Source organism: Xyrauchen texanus, chromosome 1 (assembly GCF_025860055.1).
Source record: "Xyrauchen texanus isolate HMW12.3.18 chromosome 1, RBS_HiC_50CHRs, whole genome shotgun sequence".
NCBI classification, from domain to species: domain Eukaryota; kingdom Metazoa; phylum Chordata; class Actinopteri; order Cypriniformes; family Catostomidae; genus Xyrauchen; species Xyrauchen texanus.
The window spans coordinates 9194886-9215639 of NC_068276.1; the positions used below are offsets into that span (position 1 = coordinate 9194886).

At 40.0% G+C, this 20754-nt stretch overlaps 1 protein-coding gene across 1 annotated transcript in view; it reads left to right on the forward strand.

Annotated features, from left to right (window-relative positions):
* Positions 1-20754, forward strand: part of selenos (selenoprotein S) — a 55691-nt gene that overhangs the window by 30881 nt on the left and 4056 nt on the right. Inside the window, exon 5 of the mRNA XM_052133760.1 lies at positions 14805-14871. Within this exon, the coding sequence (XP_051989720.1) occupies positions 14805-14871 (67 nt within the window). The remainder of the gene's footprint in view (positions 1-14804; positions 14872-20754) is intronic.

Genomic DNA, 20754 nt, shown 5'->3' on the forward strand with positions numbered 1-20754 from the left:
GTTCTGTTACTCATTAAGCAGGGCTCGTGTTGTTCTCGCTGTGGCACCGCGTGAGCGAGATCTCTGTCTCTCTCTCTCTCCCTCTCTCTCTCGTCATTCCCCTTCTTGTAGTCATAGTAGTACTCTTTCACGTCGCCCCACTTGCATGGATCTCTGCAGACATAGAAAGGTGCATACTCTTCGCTGCGTCCCTCACAGTTCGGACAGTTCTTTTGAAACGGGTTGCAGTTGAAAGTCACATTTGTTCCTTCCTGAATCGTGATGATTTCTCCTTCCAGGCCACGCGTTGGCTCCATGAACATAAATGCGCTTCTCTTGATACGTCGGATAGTATTGTTTGGCACAGTTGTCTCAGTCCAGTTGGTGTGGTTTTCTGTTGATAACACACTCAGGCCCTCGGTAAGGTGCAGTATTATCATACAAATTGTCACTGCAAGCAAAGTCATTATGCACATACTCTTACCCCCAGACCACACATTCCTGGCACTCTGAATGGGTGCCACGGTCTCGGACGCTCCATTTCTTCTGTTTGCTAGATCAGTACTGCAGCTGTGTGACCAGAATGTGTGAAGGAGTTCAGTCTTTGAAGCACTCAGAGTCTTATCTGTTTTGCTGATTAACGGTGCCCAGCCGGATGCTGTTTCCACAACTAGGGCTGCCTGCCTCTTCCAGTCTCCTCCCTTCTTCTTGTATCTGGCTTCTCTTAAACACACACAGCTAGAATGCAGGGGTCTGTTGTTAATATTCCTTGAATTATTTTCAGTTCGTACCTTTTCACGATGATTACTGCTTGTGACCACACGATGGAGTTCACTCTGCACACAGGCCATGTTATTCTCTGTGGTTGGCCTTGCTCTTCCACTGATAGTGGTGCTTGGTGTTCAAACTTGACCTCAGCGTTTATTGACATTCACTCGGAACAATCTCTTCCTGTTGCTGATTCTCCTGCGATGTGGGCGGAACTTTCCTGCAATGGTCAATCGCCAGGCCTGATTTTATGCAGGAAAGTTTCAGCAACCTTCCCCTGAGCGGCTTTCACCTGAACACAAACATTGGACAACAGAGAAGACATTTCTTTGCAATAATTCAACATGTCATTTTCACACAGATCTGTTGATGGCAGCCTCTGTCTACCTCCCTCTATTCCCATGAATGGGGGTCTACCAAAAAGTATTTCAAATGGACTTGAATTTGTTTTGACTCTTTTTCTCATTCTGGTGTACATCAACACATTTGGGAGTGCTTTAACCCATGTGAGCCCAGTTTCCTCACAGCACTTAGCCAATTTGTTCTTGATCGTTTGATTCTCCCTCTCAACAGCGCCTCCACTGGCGGCGTGGTAACTGCAGTGTGTTCTCATATCAGTTCCCAAAAACTGACCCACCTGCTTTATTGCTTCATGGACTAAGTGTGTCCCATTGTCCGAGCTGATTTTTCTTGGAATTCCCCATCTCGGAACAATCTCAGTTCAAAGAGCTTTCGCTACTGCTGCCGAGTCTTGTTTCGAGGTTGGTAAGGCCTCAACCCATTTGGACCACATGTCAACCATCACCAGGCAGTATTTCTGTTTCCCACAAGGGGTTAACTCAATGAAATCCATCATCAGATATTCAAAAGGCCCCCCTGATGGTGGTTGAGATACTATAGGTGTTTTTATCCCTCTAGCCACGTTATGTGTGTTACAAATGACACATCTTTTGCAAAAAATGTCAGCAAATATCGTGAAACCCTTTGTAAACCACAATTCTTTCATTTGCGCAACCATCCCCGCTTTTGATACATGGTCTAACCCGTGTATCAACTTTCCATAATGAGGAAAGAAGTGTTTGGGTAAACAAGGCATGCCATCACAGCTCATCCACACATTCTCCTTAAAGCTACAGCCAGCCACCTTCCACCGGTTTTTCTCCTTGCCTGTGGAAAAAGTTTGCATGCTCTGTAAACAAGAAGAAATGTTGAGGTTATTGTCAGATATCAAAGCACACGTAGTCTCTTTTGTCTCCATCGATGCCGCGGCCTTCGCTGCCGCGTCTGCTCATGCGTTTCCTGTTGAGACTGAACTGTTATCGTTAGTGTGCACTGCACATTTGCAAATCGCGACCTTGTCTGGTAAAAGAATGGCCTCCAAAAGCTCAGACATAAGTGATGCATTTAATATTGGACGACCATCTGACTTCAAAATTTTCTGTGCTTCCATAAAGCACCAAAATCGTGTGTTACCCCAAAGGCATAACGCAAATCTGTGTAAATTGTCACACATTTGTCTGCCATAAGTTTACATGCTTCTGTTAAAGCAACCAGCTCAGCTGCCTGAGCTGAATAATTTGATGGCAGGTTGCCAGATGTCACAACCTCAAATTCAGTGGTTATCGCGTAACCAACCTTATTCTTTCCTGTTTGTGGATCTTTGGAAGCCAACCCATCCACAAAGAGGATATTGTAACAATTGTCTAATGGCATGTCTAATAGATCTGGACGCGGTGTGCACACCTGTTCAAGCGCTGACAGACAACAGTGATGTCCCTCGCCATCCTCCTCTGTGGGAAGGAGTGTGGCAGGATTCAAAGTTGTGCATCTTTTAACAGTTATGTTTGGCATGTCCAATAAAATTGTGTGGTACCTCAGCCATCGGGCTGTAGATAAATGTGACGTTCTCTGTTCTTAAACCACCCCTCCTCATATTGTGGTTCCCATTCAATTATGACATGTGACGTGCAATGCAATTGGTCAGGCGTCATATTTTCTGTGTTAAATGACATTGTTCGATCCTTTGCCAATTTGAAGATCATTTTTGCCCAATCATCATTTTTCACACGCCATTCAAATTTGAACCGCAGTGGGCATATGGGGCAGTGGTGGCTCAGTGGTTGAGGTTTAGGGTTACTGACCAGAAGGTCGGGGGTTCAAGTCCCAGCGCCACCAAGATGCGACTGTTGGGCCCTTGAGCAAGGCACTTAACTCCAGGTTGCTCTGGGGGGATTGTCCCTGTAATAAGTGCACTGTAAGGCGCTTTGGATAAAAGCGTCTGCCAAATGCATAAATGTAAATGTAAATTTAGAACAACATATTTGTGGTTCTTCCTCAATGCTAATTCCATAAGGAACCCCCCGTAAGGGTCAAATTCAATTCACACATTAAATCTCTGGCCATTAGAGGTACCGGACAAGCTGGTGAACACAAAAACGCATGTTTAAATATCCTCCCCTTCTCCGACTCACACTCTAAGGGCACTGTGAATTTTTCAGAAACCAAATAAAACCTGACGCTGAAGTGCTCTCGTGCACTGAACCTGTCAATTTTGGGACACATGGCAAGTCACATGGTCATATCGTAGAATGGCCAGCCCCAGAATCTACCAAAAAATGTACTAATGTCCCCTCAACTAACATTTGATATCTCGGCATTTGTAAAAACCCATTAAAGACCCAATTTCATTAGTCGGTTTTGGTGGTGCTGACACAAACAGATCTTTTACACATTTTATTTTAGTTTTTTCCTACACTTTTCAATCCTACATGCTAATTCTTTCTGCATTTGCTTTTGTTCTCCTCTATCTGCTTCCTTAAGCCAACAGCCCACTGTCTGTTCACATTTTCTACACACATGTTGAACGCAGCCACAACAACCTCTTTGCGCCCCGCTGCCTTGTTCCACTGATTCTCGCACCACTCTCAGTCTAGTCGAGCTCAGTGTTCCCTCCCCTGGGGAAATCATGGTATTTGATCAGTTTCTCCATGTCCTGCATACATTTTCTCCTATAGTTTTTTTCTCATTTGACAGAAAACCGGTGTATCAAATTTGGCAAGCTTGCTTTGAGATTTCCCCATACTGGCTGTTTTTGTTCCTCTGTGGATTTACCGTTCGACGCACATCTAATAATCTGTCGGACGTCTACAACAGATCTGATTTCTTAACCCAAGATCAGCTAAGGGTGCACTCCCTAGTGCTTTGTTAATTACGGTTTGATCAAAATCTTTCTCTGGAGTACGTTCCAGCACTCGGTATTTCAGCTAACCTAATTAAACAATTTTTGCGAGAACTCCGTCTCGGTTTAGAAAACCTCTTGACCTGTTCGTAGGTCTCAGTTTCTGCTCGAGAACCTCTTGTACTCGCACCACAGAAAACAGTTTCAGCCACTATGGTTCACTCACTCTTATACCAAAAGAAAATAATTTAGTCGTCCCTTACCAGAGATATTTGGGTTAATTTGATTCCAGTGGAGTTTCTCCTGGCCCTGATGCGGTCGGCCCCTCTCTCTTAAGCATACGAGGTAGACCTGGAACCTCTCAATCCAGGTGGCCAAACACCGTCCGCTCTCAGGTCCAGAAGGTACTTTCAAGGAATCCCACTATTCTGACACCAAATTGTTATTGTAAAAATTATTAACCAACCATTATCACTGCATAAGTGACACTCTGAATCAAACAGTCTTTTAAAAGAATGTATTCTTGCAAGAAGGACCCAGTCACTACACAGGAGTTAATCTGTGCCATGAGTGAGACGCTGAAGGGGAGGGCTGACTTGTTTTTTTATACCTCTTTTATCCCAAGGTCTCTAACAGAAGCAGATCCTCCCCCTCTGCATTCCTCAGACACAGGGGCATTCCCTTGCAATGGCTATCACTGATCAATGAGTATCAAAATTTCTACAACACAACCCTCTCAAATATAAGACACACAAACAGAACAAATAAAAGTCTCAGATTCACTGTCTGTAATTGCAAAATTCTTGCTTACTTATTGTGACATGATAGCCACCCTTCTGCTGTGATAATGTAACTTCAACTACGCTATCAATATCCAAAGTAGCCGAACGTCATGTCACCTATCACGTTTGTCGCGTTTTTTCTTGAAGTTGGCAGTAACATATCAAAAGTTTTTAATTAAATATAAAGGAGTTATAAGAATTTAATCCTTACCGTTTTCTCCAAGGAACTTAGTCGACTAAATCATTTTCTTAGTTCTGATGAGGTCTGCTCACTCTGGCAGTGACTCTAGGGGCAGCGTGCGTCGAACACGTGTTCCACAACAACACTAGGCTGCCCACAGATGTGCCTGCCTAATAATCGGCTTGATATACTTGGATATTGGCCGATGCCGATTATGTAAAATAATGCAAAGAATTGGCCGATTAATCGGTCGACCTCTAATATATATATTAGGGCTGTCGATTTGACTCGTTAAATCTATAAAATCTATTTGTTGGTTAATAACGCGTTAAAAAAATGTACGCATTTAATCGCAATGCTTTCCTGAGAAATGCAAGCTTGTAAATACCACCTGTTTACTCCAGAGGGCAGTATGTGAAATTTCAGCTGTGTGAGCAACACACAGTTATTACAGTGAACAAAACATTAACAACCCTTCAGCGGACACACGACACAAACGTGCGTTCAAAACACTTCAAGAAGCGCAAATGCGAACCAAGGGATCTCAAGATGTGTTTAAAGATTGAGTATTAAACTATATTTAACTTGACACAGTGACCTAAACATTTTACTTTCATTATGCAACACGCCCGAGACGCGACACAAGCAGGTCTGACACAGGTCGTATGGTCTTTACCTCACAAATATTTAATTACCAACAAGGTTAAGGAGGTGTCCTTTAAACTGTTACACCGTTTTTACGAAGTTAATCTTTATTTAAGAAACATGCTCCCTGAAATAGATACACTTTGCTCCTGTAATGCTGTAAATTAATCTGCCCCTCACCTTTTTTGGGAATGTGTCCACGCTGTAGTATTTTGGAGAACATTTTGTTTGTTTGTACGTACCTCTATTTTATCTAGTTTTTCTTTGCTTTCTAAAGACGTTTTATTTGGTTTTCACAGTTTTGATAACTTAAGTTAATATTTTCTGATATATATATATATATATATATATATATATATATATATATATATATATATAATTTTGTAATATTTAAAGATAACTATGTATAATTATTTCATCATTATATATTTAATTATTGGTATTTGAGGGGCTTTCTCAGCAAATATTTGTATATGCGATTAATTGCGATTAAATAATCGGGACACAGTGTAATTAATTCGATTAAAAAGAGTTTATCGTTAAACTATCATTTATATGTCAAGCCGGTTCTCGCCGCCTCCTTTCCATTGAACTGTGTTGCTCTGAAATATCATATTGACATAAGTATTCAGACCCCTAACTCAGTTGAAGCACGTTTGACAGTGATTACAGTCTCAAGTCTTTTTGGTATGATGTGTCAAGTTTTGCACACCTGGATTTTCTGCCATTCTTCTCTGCAGATCCTCTCAAGCTCTGTCAGGTTGGATTGGTACTGTCGGTGGACAGCCATTTTCAGTTCTCTCCGGAGATGTTCGATTGGGTTCAAGTCAGGGCTCTGGCTGGGACACTCAAGGACATTCACAGAGTTGTCCCTAAGCCACTCTTGCGTTGACTTGGCCATGTGCTAAGGGCCATTGTCCTGTTGGAAGGTGAACCTTCGGCCAAGTCTGAGGTCCTGAGGGCTCTGGACCAGGTTTTCATTAAGGATATCTTTGTATTTTGCTGCATTTAGCTTTCCTTCAACCCTGACCAATTCCCCATTCCCTGCCACTGAAAAACACCCCCACAGCATGATGCTACCACCACCATGCTTCACAGTTGGGATGGTATTGTGCAGGAGATGAGCAATGCCTGGTTTCCTCCAGCCATGACACTTGGAATTGAGGCCAAACAGTTAAATCTTTGTTTCATCAGACCAGAGAATCTTGTTTCCTGTCCTGTAGGTGCTTTTTGCAAATTTGCAGGCTTTCATGCATCTTGCACTGAGGAGAGGCTTCCATCTGGCCACTCTGCCTTAAAGCCCAGATCGGTGGAGTGTTGCGTTGATGGTTGTCCTTCTCCAAGTTTCTTCCATCTCCACACACGATCTCTGGAGCTCAACCATTTACATTTACATTTATTCATTTGGCAGACTGTGTTATCCTAAGCGACTTACAAAAGAGGAACACGTAAGTGAATCATCTTAAGAAGACAGTGGTACGAAAACATGCTGTATTACAAAGTTTCACTAGCATCAGAATAATAGTTTTCAAAACAGATTAAAGTGCACAAGAATATTATTTTGTTATTTTTTTAGTGACTGGTTAGGTGCTCAGATGTATTTTTAGCAATTCTTTTGAAGACAGAAGTGAGTCAACTTCATGGATGGAGTTGGGAAGGCCATTCCACCAATGTGGTACGATGAAGCCAAAAGTTCGGTAAAGTGTTTTGGTGCCTCTGTACAAAAAGGTGACATTCCTTAGCCAACCGCAGGCTTCTAGTGGGTGCATAGCTCTGCAGAAATTATTTTAGGTATGCTGGAGCAGACCCAGTGACTGTTCTGTATGCCAGCATCAGAGCCTTGAATTTGATCCTTAAATTTAATGGGCTGCCAGTGAGTGGCGTAACATGCGCTCTCTTTGGTTCATTAAAGACCAGACGTGCTGCTGCATTCTGGATCATTTGCAGGGGTCTTAATTGCACATGCATGAAGGCCTGCAATGAGTACATTACAGTAGTCCAGTCTAGTTATGACAAGGTACTGAACAAGAAGTTGTGTGGCATGTTCAGAGAGGAGAAGGGTCTTATCTTCCTGATATTGTAGAGTGTAAATCTACATGATCTTGTGGCCTTTGAGATGTGGTCTATGAAATTGAGTTTATCGATTGATACCTCAAGATTTCTGACCATTTTGGAAGGTGTTACTGTAGTTGAACCCAGCTGCATGGTGATGTTGTGTTCAACAGCAGGGTTTGCTGGAAAGACAAGAAGTTCAGTTTTGGCTGGGTTAAGTTGCAGGTGGTGTTCCTTCATCCAGGCCGAGATGTCTGAACAGTGGACAATGTCCAATCTGCCCCAAACTTCATATGTATGATAATAGTCCTGGCCTGAAGACATCTACTTACCAATATTCAGTTATAGTCATAGTACAACCTACTGGCAATTCCAGGTCTTGTACTTTAACAAATTCCTCCCAGAGATTTAATCAGATCAACATTATATTTAGTTAGTCTTAATCTAATGGCTGAAATGAGTCCCATTTCTGAGGCTTAACCATGCCCGAAAACTCATGAAACTTTGCACACGTCAAAAGTGGGGAAAATGTACATCTGATACTGGTTATAGAATTAATTGTAGCAAAACGGCTTGATAACGCCACCTACAAAATTTAAACGAAGCAGCCCACATGCCACGTTTCACCTACACATAATAAAATCGGTAGGAATGTGTAACATGTCAACACATACAAAAAAAGTATTTTAGAATCATATACTAAACCCAACAGGAAGTCAGCCATTGTGATTTTTCTCTTTAATGTTTGCTCAGTTTTTGCCATTTCCAGGCCTCGTACTTTAACAAACTGCTCCTAGAGATTAAATCAGATCAACGTCATAGTCTAATCCATTGATTCTCAACCTGCGGCCCATGGGCTGCATGTGGCCCATCAAGCATGGAAGTGTGGCCTTTGATATGCCACCCACATTCAAATAATAGCTTTCAGTTTTACAATTCCTTTTAATTTTTAAATTAAATGGAAAATTATTATATATGTATTAAACAAATTTAAGTTTGAACTATAACGTTTTTTTTTGTCATATAAAATAATTTGGGTGTTCGTATATTATTTTTAGACATGTGCAGACCTACTATGTGAGCATGTAACTCACGGAATTACACAGTTAACGAGCACATGCAAGTGCGCGATTTGGTGAAATTAAAACAGACATCAGCAGCCATTAGTTCGGTACAATAAGGGATCAAAATGGAAAATGTGTTATTAGGGGAGAGAAACGAAATGAGGAAAATGCCAACGAAGGAACACATGCAAACAAGAAGAGTCGAAGCATCAGCAGTGAAGGTAGGAGAGTGCTGGAAGAATGGAAGAACCAGTTTGCTGTAACTGATAGAGACCGGCAGCCTTTCTGTTTGCTCTGTAGTAAAGTACTGGGCGTATGCAAAACCTACAATGTCAAAAGACATTTCGATACCACCCATGCAACATTTGACAAGAAATACCTGGCTGGATCTCAGGACAGAGCTGTCAAGGTAACTAATCTTGAATATTTTTTTATTGCTTAACTGAATATAATGCAAACTAGTTTAAAAGTGTCCCAGGCCATGACATTAGCAACTTTCAAAATTTCATGGCTCCTTGCCAAACACTGCAAACCATTCAGTGATGGGGAACTAGTTAAAAAAAAAAAATCTGGAATCACAATGTCTATTTGATTATCTGAGTAACAAGAGTGAGATAATCCACAGGATAAAATGTTTACAGCTCAGTAATGACACAGTTACGAGTCAATTTCAAAAATGTCTGAGAACTTGACAGAACAACTAAAAACTAAGCTAGCCACTGCTTCAGCACTCAGTTTGGCTGCATATGATTCAACAGACATTGGAGACGTTGCTCAGCTTTGGTGAGATGTGTGAATTCAGGAACATTTACAGAAGATTTATTGGCATTGAAATTACTTAATGAATGAACAAGGGGCCCTCGCCCCTTGTTCATTCATTAAGTGATTTCAATGCCAATAAATTACATTCATAGAGCACTTAGTGAAGCATGCAAAGACATGAACATACCGGCATCCTCTGTCGTCTCTATCACTACTGATGGTGCACCCTCAATGACGGGAAAACACAAGGATCTTGTTGCTGAAATGCGAAAAATGTCCCCTGAATTGTTGACATTTCACTTTATTGTGCACTATGCATTAAGTTAGCTGATGGATACCTCTTGAAGCTTATGGACACTGTGGTCAAGGTGGTCAACTTCTTTCATGCACGGCCTCTACTGCACCGCCGGTTTGTTGCATTGTTGGATGAACTGGAAGGTGCCTACGGAGACCTCGTTCTGCACAGCGAATTGAGATGGCTAAGTCGGGGAAAGGTCTTAAATCGCTTTCTGGCTTTACTCCCAGAGATAGTTCACTTTCTTGATGACATTGGTGAGGGAGAGAGATTGCCAGTCTTGAGAGACAAGGAATGGAGAACCAATCTTGCCTTTCTTGCAGACATCACAGTTCACCTAAACAAGCTAAACTTGCAACTCCAAGGTGATGGAAAACACGTCATTGTGCTGTATTGAGAGTTTCAAAATGAAGTTAGAACTGTACACTGCACAACTCAAAGATGGTGATTTAACTAATTTCCCACAACTGAATGTTGCGAGTGAGTGTGTGTTGGACAAAAAACAGAGAGAAAGATTTGTTGCAACTCTCAATCAAATGCAATAAAAATTCATCTCTCGGTTTTCAGGTTTTGAGAAACTTAAATTTGCTGGACATTTCATCAGAGAGCTATTCACTTTCCGTGTGGAAAAAATCAAGGACTTGGCTTCAACTTTCAGTTTGCCCTGTTACTCACTTGAAGATAAATTGATGGATGATCAGGCAAGAGGAAACACCCATACAGTGCAGCAAGCCTCCTCAGTTACAGACATGTGGCGAAACATCCCTGGACAGAACCTCCGATTATTAAGTTCGAAAGGGCTTTCCATATTTGGATCAACATACATTTGTGAACGCACATTTTCTGCAATGTCCAATCTGCATCAAACTTCACATGTTTTATAAGAGCCCCGGCCTGAACACTTCTATATGCCAATATTTGATTATAGTCATAGCGCCACCTACTGGCAACAGGAAATTACATGCTTTACACTTTGATACACTCGTGCATCAACAACGTGCACCAGGGTGCCGAGGGCCCATTCATCGCTGCTTGCAGCTTTATTATTTAAATGTAATTCCACTTGGTATGATAATAATCAACAGAATTTTTTGTTGTTGTCAGGAACAGGTAATTTTGGGTAGAAAATTAACTTCACATTTTACAGTGCCAAATGTAACAATAAAATCAACAATAAAATTGTGTTATTTAATAATTCATTATTTACATTTATTAAAGCCCGGTGCAGGCTGGGAATATCAGCTTTGAAATCTTAAGTATTATTTACTTGTAAATTTTACTCAATAGGCAAATAAATATGACAAGAGTTTCTACTTTAGGATTGATACATGACTCATTTAAAGATAACAAAACAATCATAGATAATATTTATTTATTAGCTAGAGCATTCTTTTTTTTTAATTGTGTAAAAATTTAGAATTTACTTAATATTTTCATGTTCACGCTTAAATTAACTTATTTAATGTAGAAAGTATGTAAACTTTTCTGCTATTTTTACTTCACCAACAAACGTTTTTTTTCAGTTTACATGAATGGTTTTTCACTCTTTTGCTATTGTACACGTGCCAATAACTACCCGTCTGCGTGTTGTGGCGGTACTCCTCAATGCAGTCAACTGCATGGTCAATGGACCATGCAGTCTGATGACTAGTAACTACCTGTGTTAATGGTTCAGCGCACAGCAAGACACAAAAATAAAAAATTAAATAAAAAATGTATTATTAAAAAAAATAAAAATTATAGTCACAATTTAGAAAAAGTGAAGGTGGGAAAATGAGATTGAATTATTCATTCATGAAAAAAAACAATGAAAGTTTCAAACATGTTATTTTGGGGCGGGGCAGGGTATGATCTGAAAACTAAATTGTAAAGCTTTACACTGGAATGTTAGCATCGCATTAGTTTAGCCATGCCATAGTTACAATACATTTACATTGTATTAAATTAGGTCAACACTGATTTTGGGCTCTACAAAGTTTCAAATTTTCTTTCCTTTTTCACATGCATTTTCAAAAACTGCACTTAGCAGGACCTCACAATGTGTGTGAAGTGCTGAAATATGACCATAATAGTATCGCTTGTCATTTTAATATTATAATAGCTTTTTGAGTAACTATAAATACTTGTAATTTACTTCGCTGGGAAATGCTTCTATTAAATAGTCAAGCAATGTAATCAGGGAGTCAAATATACAGTTTAAGTATTGAAAGATCAAACTAATAAAATATTGCTGTGGGTTTAAAAATGATGTTTTATTAAATGTATTTGATGGTATTTATGTTCCCGTACACAGATGATCTCCTCTTCCTGATGTCTTAAAATAGCTTTTATATCTACAGATGTGATATATTTCAATCACCAATCCAACAATCCACTGCTTCTTTGAGTACATTTTTATACTATACTATTGTTTAGTCTTTCAAGTTTTTCGATCTTCCAATTACTTTTATTTAATCAATATTTTGGCAAATTTTGAAGTCGCGTTAACTACAAGCCAACTTAACACATTAATTTGATACTGAAAGCTGATAAGCTTGAATATTTACCTCTAATGATGTTATAAATGCAGAAAGAGGCAAATTTCATTTTGCCTCCGTTTTGCCTTTTTCTGACGCATTTTTGATGGTAGCAGATGCCGTTGTGTCATTTGAAGATATACATTGATTGGCTGACTAATGAGTCAAGTCAAGTTGTTTTTATTGTCGTTTCAACCATATACAGTTAGTACAGTACACAGCGAAACAAGACAACGTTCCTCCAGGACCATGGTGCTACATAAAAATAACATAGGACAAACACAGGACCACATGAGACTACACAGACTAAATAAAATACCTATATAAAATACAAATATATATATATATATATATATATATATATAAAGTGCACGTGCAAACATGTGCAGAAAGTACGGGACAGTACAAGAAATTTCTAACAATGAACAGGACAATAGGCACAGTGAGAGACAGTGCAAAAAGATGACAGTTTCTAAAAACGTAAACATAACTTACTATGAGAGAGTGTTCTATGCAGATAGCAGTTATTGAGGTAGCAGACAGTTATAAAGTGACAGTAATTAAAGTGCAGCTCAGGACACGTGTGTGTGTGTGTGTGTGTGTGTGTGTGTCAAACCAGTCTCTGAGTATTGAGGAGTCTGATGGCTTGGGGGAAGAAGCTGTTACACCGTCTGGCCGTGAGGGCCCGAATGCTTCGGTACCTCTTGCCAGACAACAGGAGGGTGAAGAGTTTTTGTGAGGGGTGTGTGGGGTCATCCACAATGCTGGTTACAGTGTTTTTTTTTAATGTCTTTGATGGCGAGAAGAGAGACCTTGATGATCTTCTCAGCTGTCCTCACTATCCTCTGCAGGGCTTTGCGGTCCGAAACGGTGCAAGTCCCAAACCAGGCAGTGATGCAGCTGCTCAGGATGCTCTCAATAGTCCCTCTATAAAATGTAGTGAGGATGGGGGGTGGAAGATGTGCTTTCCTCAGCCTTCGAAGAAAGTAAAGACGCTGCTGGGCTGTCCTGGTGATAGAGCTGGTGTTGAGGGACCAGGTGAGGTTTTCCGCTAGTTGAACACCAAGGAATTTGGTGCTCTTGACGATCTCCACAGAGGAGCCGTCGATGTTCAGCGGAGAGTGTTCACTTTGTGCTCTCCTAAAGTCAACAACCATCTCTTTTGTTTTGTCGACATTCAGGGATAGGTTGTTGGCTCTACACCAGTCCGTTAGTCTCTGCATCTTCTCTGTATGCTGACTTGTCATTCTTGCTGATGAGACCCACCACGGTCGTGTCATCTGCGAACTTGAAGATGTGGTTCGAGCTGTGCATTGCTGCAAAGTCGTGAGTCAGCAGAGTGAACAGCAGTGGGCTGAGCACACAGCCCTGGGGGGCCCCAGTGCTCAGTGTGGTGGTGGTGGAGGAGATGCTGTTCCCGATCCGGACTGACTGAGGTCTCCCAGTCAGGAAGTCCAGGATCCAGTTGCAGAGGGAGGTGTCCAGGCCCAGCAGGTTCAGCTTTCCAATCAGGTGCTGAGGAATTATCGTGTTGAATGCTGAGCTGAAATCTATGAACAGCATTCGAACGTAGATGTTGAAGATGTCGGTAAGAACATCTGCTAGCTGGTCTGCACATCTTCAGAGCACTCTGCCAGGAATGTTGTCTGGTCCAGCAGCCTTCCGTGGGTTGACTACATAGAGTTTTCCTCACATCCGCCGTGGTAAGACAGAGCACCTGGTCGTTGGGAGGAGGGGTGGTCTTCCTCGCCACCACGTCGTTCTGCACTTCAAACCGCGAGCGTAGAAGTCGTTCAGCGCATCTGGAAGGGAGGCATCTTTGTCACAGGCAACTGATGTTGTCCTGTAGTTGGTGATGGCCTGGATGCCCTGCCACAATGCACCTCGTGTCACCACTGTCCTGGAAGTGACTGTGGATTCTCTGGGCGTGTGCGCGCACGAGTGGAGGTTTTATGCTGTCAGCCTTCTCTGACATTTATGCCGATTCATACAGTGATCAAATCTTACTTGGTCTAACTTGTATATAAAGAAAAGAGAAGAAAAAACATAAACAGTTAGTAGGTAAACTGAATAGAGACAAATGTTAATTTTATCAATTTTTTGTAACTTTTTTTGTGCTATTTGTGTTGTTAATTTTAAATTAATTATTTAAAAGGCTCAGCCTCCCTTACCTTATCTGATGGGAAGCCATTGGTATGAAGTCCTTGAAAATAAAATAAAAACTGGTGCTGGAAAAGTACTTGAAATTCCTTTGTTTTCATTCTTTGATGACTGTATGAATCTTGAATTTCATTGTCTGGGAAAATTGTGGCTAGAAATCAACTGTGAGTCTAGTCTCCTCTGTGTCTTCTGTAAGGGGCACTATTTGCATGACATGTAGAGTTTGTTACTACATAGAGCATTCCAAATCAGTCACTTATGAGGTTAAATTTCAGTTAGAATGCTGCCTTAGCTGCCTATGTAAGAAAAGGATGGCAAGTTAGCTCACAAAGTTTTGGAACAGAGCTATCAATACTGATATCTTTAGGGCCTCATCTATCAAGTGGTGTATTGACATGTATTTTTTTTTAAATCTTTTGCAGAACACTGAAGAGGCCACTTCTACGTTTTTGAAACCAAAGACAGATAAAAAGTCCCTCCGTAACAGTGGTATGCAATTTTACAATTTTTCAATATCTCATGTTATTAAGGGTTCCAAGCCTTAATGCATTTCTTTCTACTGTGGAACACAAAAATAGATGTTAGGCAGAATGCCCAAAGTTTTCCATACAATGAAAGTAAATGCTGAAATTAAAGTATTTCCTGTGACCTGTGCGCATTGTTCAAAGAATCTTCTGGAGCCAAAATTATACAGAGGTAAATTACAAAGGTACAGAATTTAAGTTATTTGCTGAAAATCTAGCTGAAAAATTGACCCCTGTTGGATCCCATTCACGCTTGAGTACATTCAAATTTACAGTGTTGCTATAGGTTATGATGCACGACAACCTAGGGCATTTCGGCATCATTGACATTAGACATGCATGACGTGTCTTGATGCAGCAAATTTGATTGTGAATGAAGATTTTAAGCAAATCTGTTCCTCACTAAGCTATCATGTGACTTCAGAACACTCAGAGAACAGCACAATTCACATGGACTATTGTAATGGTCTTTTATGTCAGTTTGTTAATGTTAACAGCATCAGAGATTCTTCCAAACTTCTCAGTTGGTGCTCCACAGAAGACAAAAAGTCATATGGGTTTGTAACAAAGTTAGGGTAAGTAAATGATGACAGTCAAGTCATATTTATTAGTATAGTGCTTTTCACAACACGCATAGTTTCAAAGCAACTTAACAGAAAATTATGCTGTAAATTATTATTAAATTTTTTTTTACTAGCCCTCATTGTGCGGTTATGATGAATAACAAGATTAAAAAGCATGCCTTAAAAATGTTAGTCCTTAGGCCTTCATTGAGCAAGCCGAAGGCGACTGTGGCAGGGGGGCAGTAGTTCCCAACTGGTTAAACACTATGAATATTTAATGTCAATATTATTTATCTATGTGTAATACCAGTCTTGTTTTAAGTAATTAAGTAAACTGAGTAGATGTTGCTGGTTGTTGCTTGAACTGACCACGAGGAGGTTACCGCATGTGACTCTACACTCCCTAGCAACCGGGCAAATTCGATTGCTTAGGAGACCTGGCTGGAGTCACTCGGCATGCCCTGGATTCGAATTCATGACTCCAGGGGTGGTAGTCAGCATCTTAACTCACTTAGCTAACCAGAATATTAAAATGCCCTTATTTGGACAGTGAAATGTGAGAAGTTCACAATAATCGTGGTTTGATAAAATAATCTCGATCAGGCATGCAATGCAGCCATGTTTGGCAAGCCTTGAGGTACTTTTGTCAAAACGAAATGCAAAACGGACTGGTACCTCTTCACCTTCACATAGCACAGATCAATCGATCCACAAAAGGCACCACAAACAAACTGTACTCAGACCACCGTTTAGGGGGTCTGAGTAGGGCTGGGTATCATAAAAAAAAAATTCAATACCGGTTCCTAAACGATACTTTTTTCGATACTTTGGTCAACAAAAAAAAACCCAACTCTGCAGGAAAACGACGAACAACGGTATTACCGCTGGTTGGACGCTAGGTATGGGATCATTTTCGGTAAACATGGTTGAGGTTAAGCTTACACAATAAAGCAAGACACCTTGATTTAAAACTTTGAACTTTATTTATTTTTATTTATTTGAACTAAAAGTTAAAATGAAACTGGAAAAAAATAAGTGCATTTTAAAATGTGTTGTTCAACTTTTTGTAAGATGGCTTTACAACAGTTGTGAAAATCTCTCTGGCAAAGAAGCTTCATCTGAGCATTCTCTACCTGTTGGGTATTTCGTTATCCAGGGAAAATATATCGTGTGTGAAATAAATTTGTTTTGTTCCCTCCTTCACAAAATATATATATATATATATATATATATATATATGCAATTACATCGGAAACCTCGAGGCTGAGGAATTCGTGAATATTCTTGCTTGATTGATTTTGCATTGAAAATTTAAATAATTTATTTAAAAAACGAAAAACTTAAATCAAATACATTTCTAAATTCAAATTGCACTCCAAACTAAATGAAAAAGAATCCGGCTAAACATGCAGGTGGAAAATTACTTACACAAATGAAGACATAAAAACAATTATAAATGTAAAAGTAGTAATTATAATGATGATAATAATCAATTAAATATAAATCATGGTTCGAAGTGAACGTGTTTTTGTATTATTTTATACATTTTGTATTAATTTTTAGGCTGCAGAGTTGCATTCACAATAAACTGCTCTGTGGAAATAAAGTGAACTTAACTCAAAGCACCTCCTGAACTGAGATGTCTGAGGTCATTTTCAGCATTCATAAAAAATAAAAAACAGAAATTGCATATAAAAAAAGTGCATATATGGCTTTTCTGTCATCTGTACTTTAATAATATAATAAAAAGTGTTTCTTCAAACACGTGTCTTTGTGTCTACGGGCAAATTATTTGTAATATTTAATAATAATAATAATAATAGTCTAATAATAATAATAATAATAATAACAATAATAATAATAATAATTATTTTATAGATTAATGGTAAAACAAGCCAAATATTGTCATGACATGGTCAAAGTCATCAGCTATTGGCGATCGCTTTGACAATCATTGATCCTGAGATCATCGTCTGTTTGCTCTACCCGAATGTAACATTTCTCTCTATAAATTAACAAAATGTTCAGACAGTCTCTTGCTGTTTTTTCCAACACATTCAGAATCATTACCACTTTTCCTGGCGTCGCTGCGGCTCGCTTCGTGCATGCGCTTGTAAAAATTATATTTTAAAGGCTCATTATTACGGTTTAGTATTTCTCTGTAATCTAGAATATTGTTACTGATAACATTCTTTCTCAACCCTGGCACTCAAACCATTTTCTGATACTAGTGTTTTTCCTTGATGCTAAACACAGCCAATCCCCAGCACTTTTAGATTTGGGCACATTTAGCATGCTACCTGCTTATCACTGACGTTGATGAGATTTAACCCCTTAGGTATCGAAATATGGTACTGAAATTTGGTACAAGACCTTTTTTGATACTTGATTGTTTAGAGGCAATTCGGTCGGTGCCTAAAATGTATCGAACTCGATACCCAGCCCTAGGTCTGAGATAATTTAGGTTTTTCATATACATGTTTTATCGCTCTGAGACTGTTTGGAGTGCTCAAACCAGATGTGAAAATGCTCTAATGTTTAGAGGTTTTTGTTCCAATAATTACTACCTCTGTTTTGTGAGAATTGAGCAGAAGGAAATTTCGGGCCATCCAGTCTTTGATATCATTGATACACTCTGCTAACTTCGAACATTTTTAATTTATAAAATGTATTTAAATGTAATAAATCAGGTCTTGAGGAAATAGAAAGCTGAGTATTGTCGGCATAACAGTGAAAACTAATTCCATGGTTCCTGATAGTTTCCCAGGGGAAGCATATATAAGGAGAAAAGCAGGGGATCTAAGACACTGTGGCACTCCGTACTTCTACTTGATCTGAAAATTCATTTACACAAACAAAGTGGTAGTGGTCAGATAAATAGGACTTAAATAATAGCACTTTATTTTACAGTACTGTTCTACATTTAATAAAATTACAACAACTACAGTAATTACTAGGTACTAACCCTAAACCTAACCCCAACCCTAACCGTAACCCATATTAAGTACATGTAGTTACCTAATTAGTGGTGCTTGGAAAGCAACACTATTGTAATCTCACATACTTTTATTATTAGTGGTGCTTGCAAAGCAACACTATTGTAATCTCACATACTTATTATTCTATCTCCGTACAAAACTTCGGCACCTAACTCATCCCGCACCGTTTGGCGTAGACCCACGATTGAGGTATCAAATCGAATGGCCTATTGAGGACACGTGTGCTATGACTTTTATAAGCGATCAGGGGTACGGTGTTTGCCCCAGGAGCAAAAAAGCGGCTGAAAAATCCCATAGACTTAACATTGCGACAAACTTTGACGAGTCACAGCTTCGAGCGAGGATTTCGCAGAAACGTGTGATTTGCCACATTTGAAGAGGCTGGCAGGCTCTGTAAGAGCATACCTCAATATGGGGAAATGGGCCGTCCTACACATTGCATAGGGATTTTGTATTGAACATAGCTCTGGATCACAGTGTCATAGAGACAAGGGGGCGGGCTCATTTTACTCGGACGACCAATCAGTCTCTCAGGATCATTGTGAAGCTATCAAGCCACGCCCTACCAACCATTTAGAGCACCTTAGCAACAAGTCCCATACACTTCTAATGAAAGACATCAAAGGGATATCTCCGGATAGAAGTGTCATAGAAAGACAAGGGTGGTCTTGTTTGACTCGGGACAGCAAACAGCCAATCATGAATCACCTCAATACTTCCTAGCCCCTCCCTAGCAACCATTGTCGAGCACCTTAGCAACCAAAATCCATAGAGGGATATCTTCCATTCTGAATGTCACAGAGGCATGGGAGTTGGTTTATATCATTCATACTGGCAAGCAGCCTTTGTAGTTTCATGATTGGCAGCTGCCAAGCAACTCCCTAGCAACTAAACAGAGTACCCTAGCAACCGTATATCAAGACCTATATCTCTGCTTCAGAACATCGAATAGAGATATGGGTTGGTTTATATCATTCACACTGGCAAGCAGCCTTTGTAGTTTCATGATTGGCAGCTGCCAAGCAACTCCCTAGCAACTAAACAGAGTACCCTAGCAACCGTTTATCAAGACCTATATCTCTGCATCAGAACATCGTACAGACATGGGGGTTGGTTTATATCATTCACACTGACAAGCAGCCTTTGGAGATTCATGATTGGCAACTGGCAAGCCACACCCTAGCAACTAAACAGAGTACCCTAGCAACCGTTTAGCAAGACCTATATCTCTGCATCAGAACTTCGTACAGACATGGGGGTTGGTTTATATCATTCACACTGACAAGCAGCCTTTGGAGATTCATGATTGGCAGCTGGCAAGCCACTCCCTAGCAACTAAACAGAGTACCCTAGCAACCGTTTAGCAAGACCTATATCTCTGCATCAGAACTTCGTACAGACATGGGGGTTGGTTTATTTCAATCAAGATGGCAAGGAGACTTGATAAGTATCACTATGGTAACTGCCTAGCAACCATATGGGGTTACCCTAGCAACCGAGTAACAAGTCATATATCTCTGCACCAGAAAATCGTAGAGACTTCTGGGTTGATTTATTTCTATCAGGATGGAAAGGAGCCATGATAAGTATCACTATGGTAACTGCCTAGCAACCAGATGGGTTTACCCTAGCAACCGGGTAACAAATCACATATCTCTACACCAGAAAATCATAGAGAATTCTGGGTAGATTTATTTCAATTAGGATGGCAAGGAGACTTGATTAGTATCACTATGGTAACTTCCTAGCAACCAGATGGGGGTACCCTAGCAACCGAGTAACAAATCACATATCTCTGCACCAGAAAATCGTAGAGACTTCTGGGTTGGTTTATTTCAATCAGGATGGCAAAGAGACTTGATTAGAATCACTATGGTAACTGCCTAGCAACAAGAAGGGGTTACCCTAGCAACCAAGTAACAAATCACATATCTCTGCACCAGAAAATCGTAGAGACTTATGGGTTGATTTATTTCAATCAGGATGGCAAGGAGACTTGATAAGTATCACTATGGTAACTGCCTAGCAACCAGATGGGGGTACCTTAGCAACCGAGTAACAAATCACATATCTCAGCAGTTATAAAATGCTATTTGACGAGTTTTGCCACGGCAAGCACCACTCACATTTTCTTCAGGAAATGTACCTATCTAGTATTACTCAGTACTTTCTTGGGTAAGAACACTAAGTATACTGTGTAATATAAAGTGTTACCACTTACACCAAGCTAATACCTGTAACTCTGATAAGTGCAGAGTTACAGGTATTCTCTGTAGGGCCTAAATT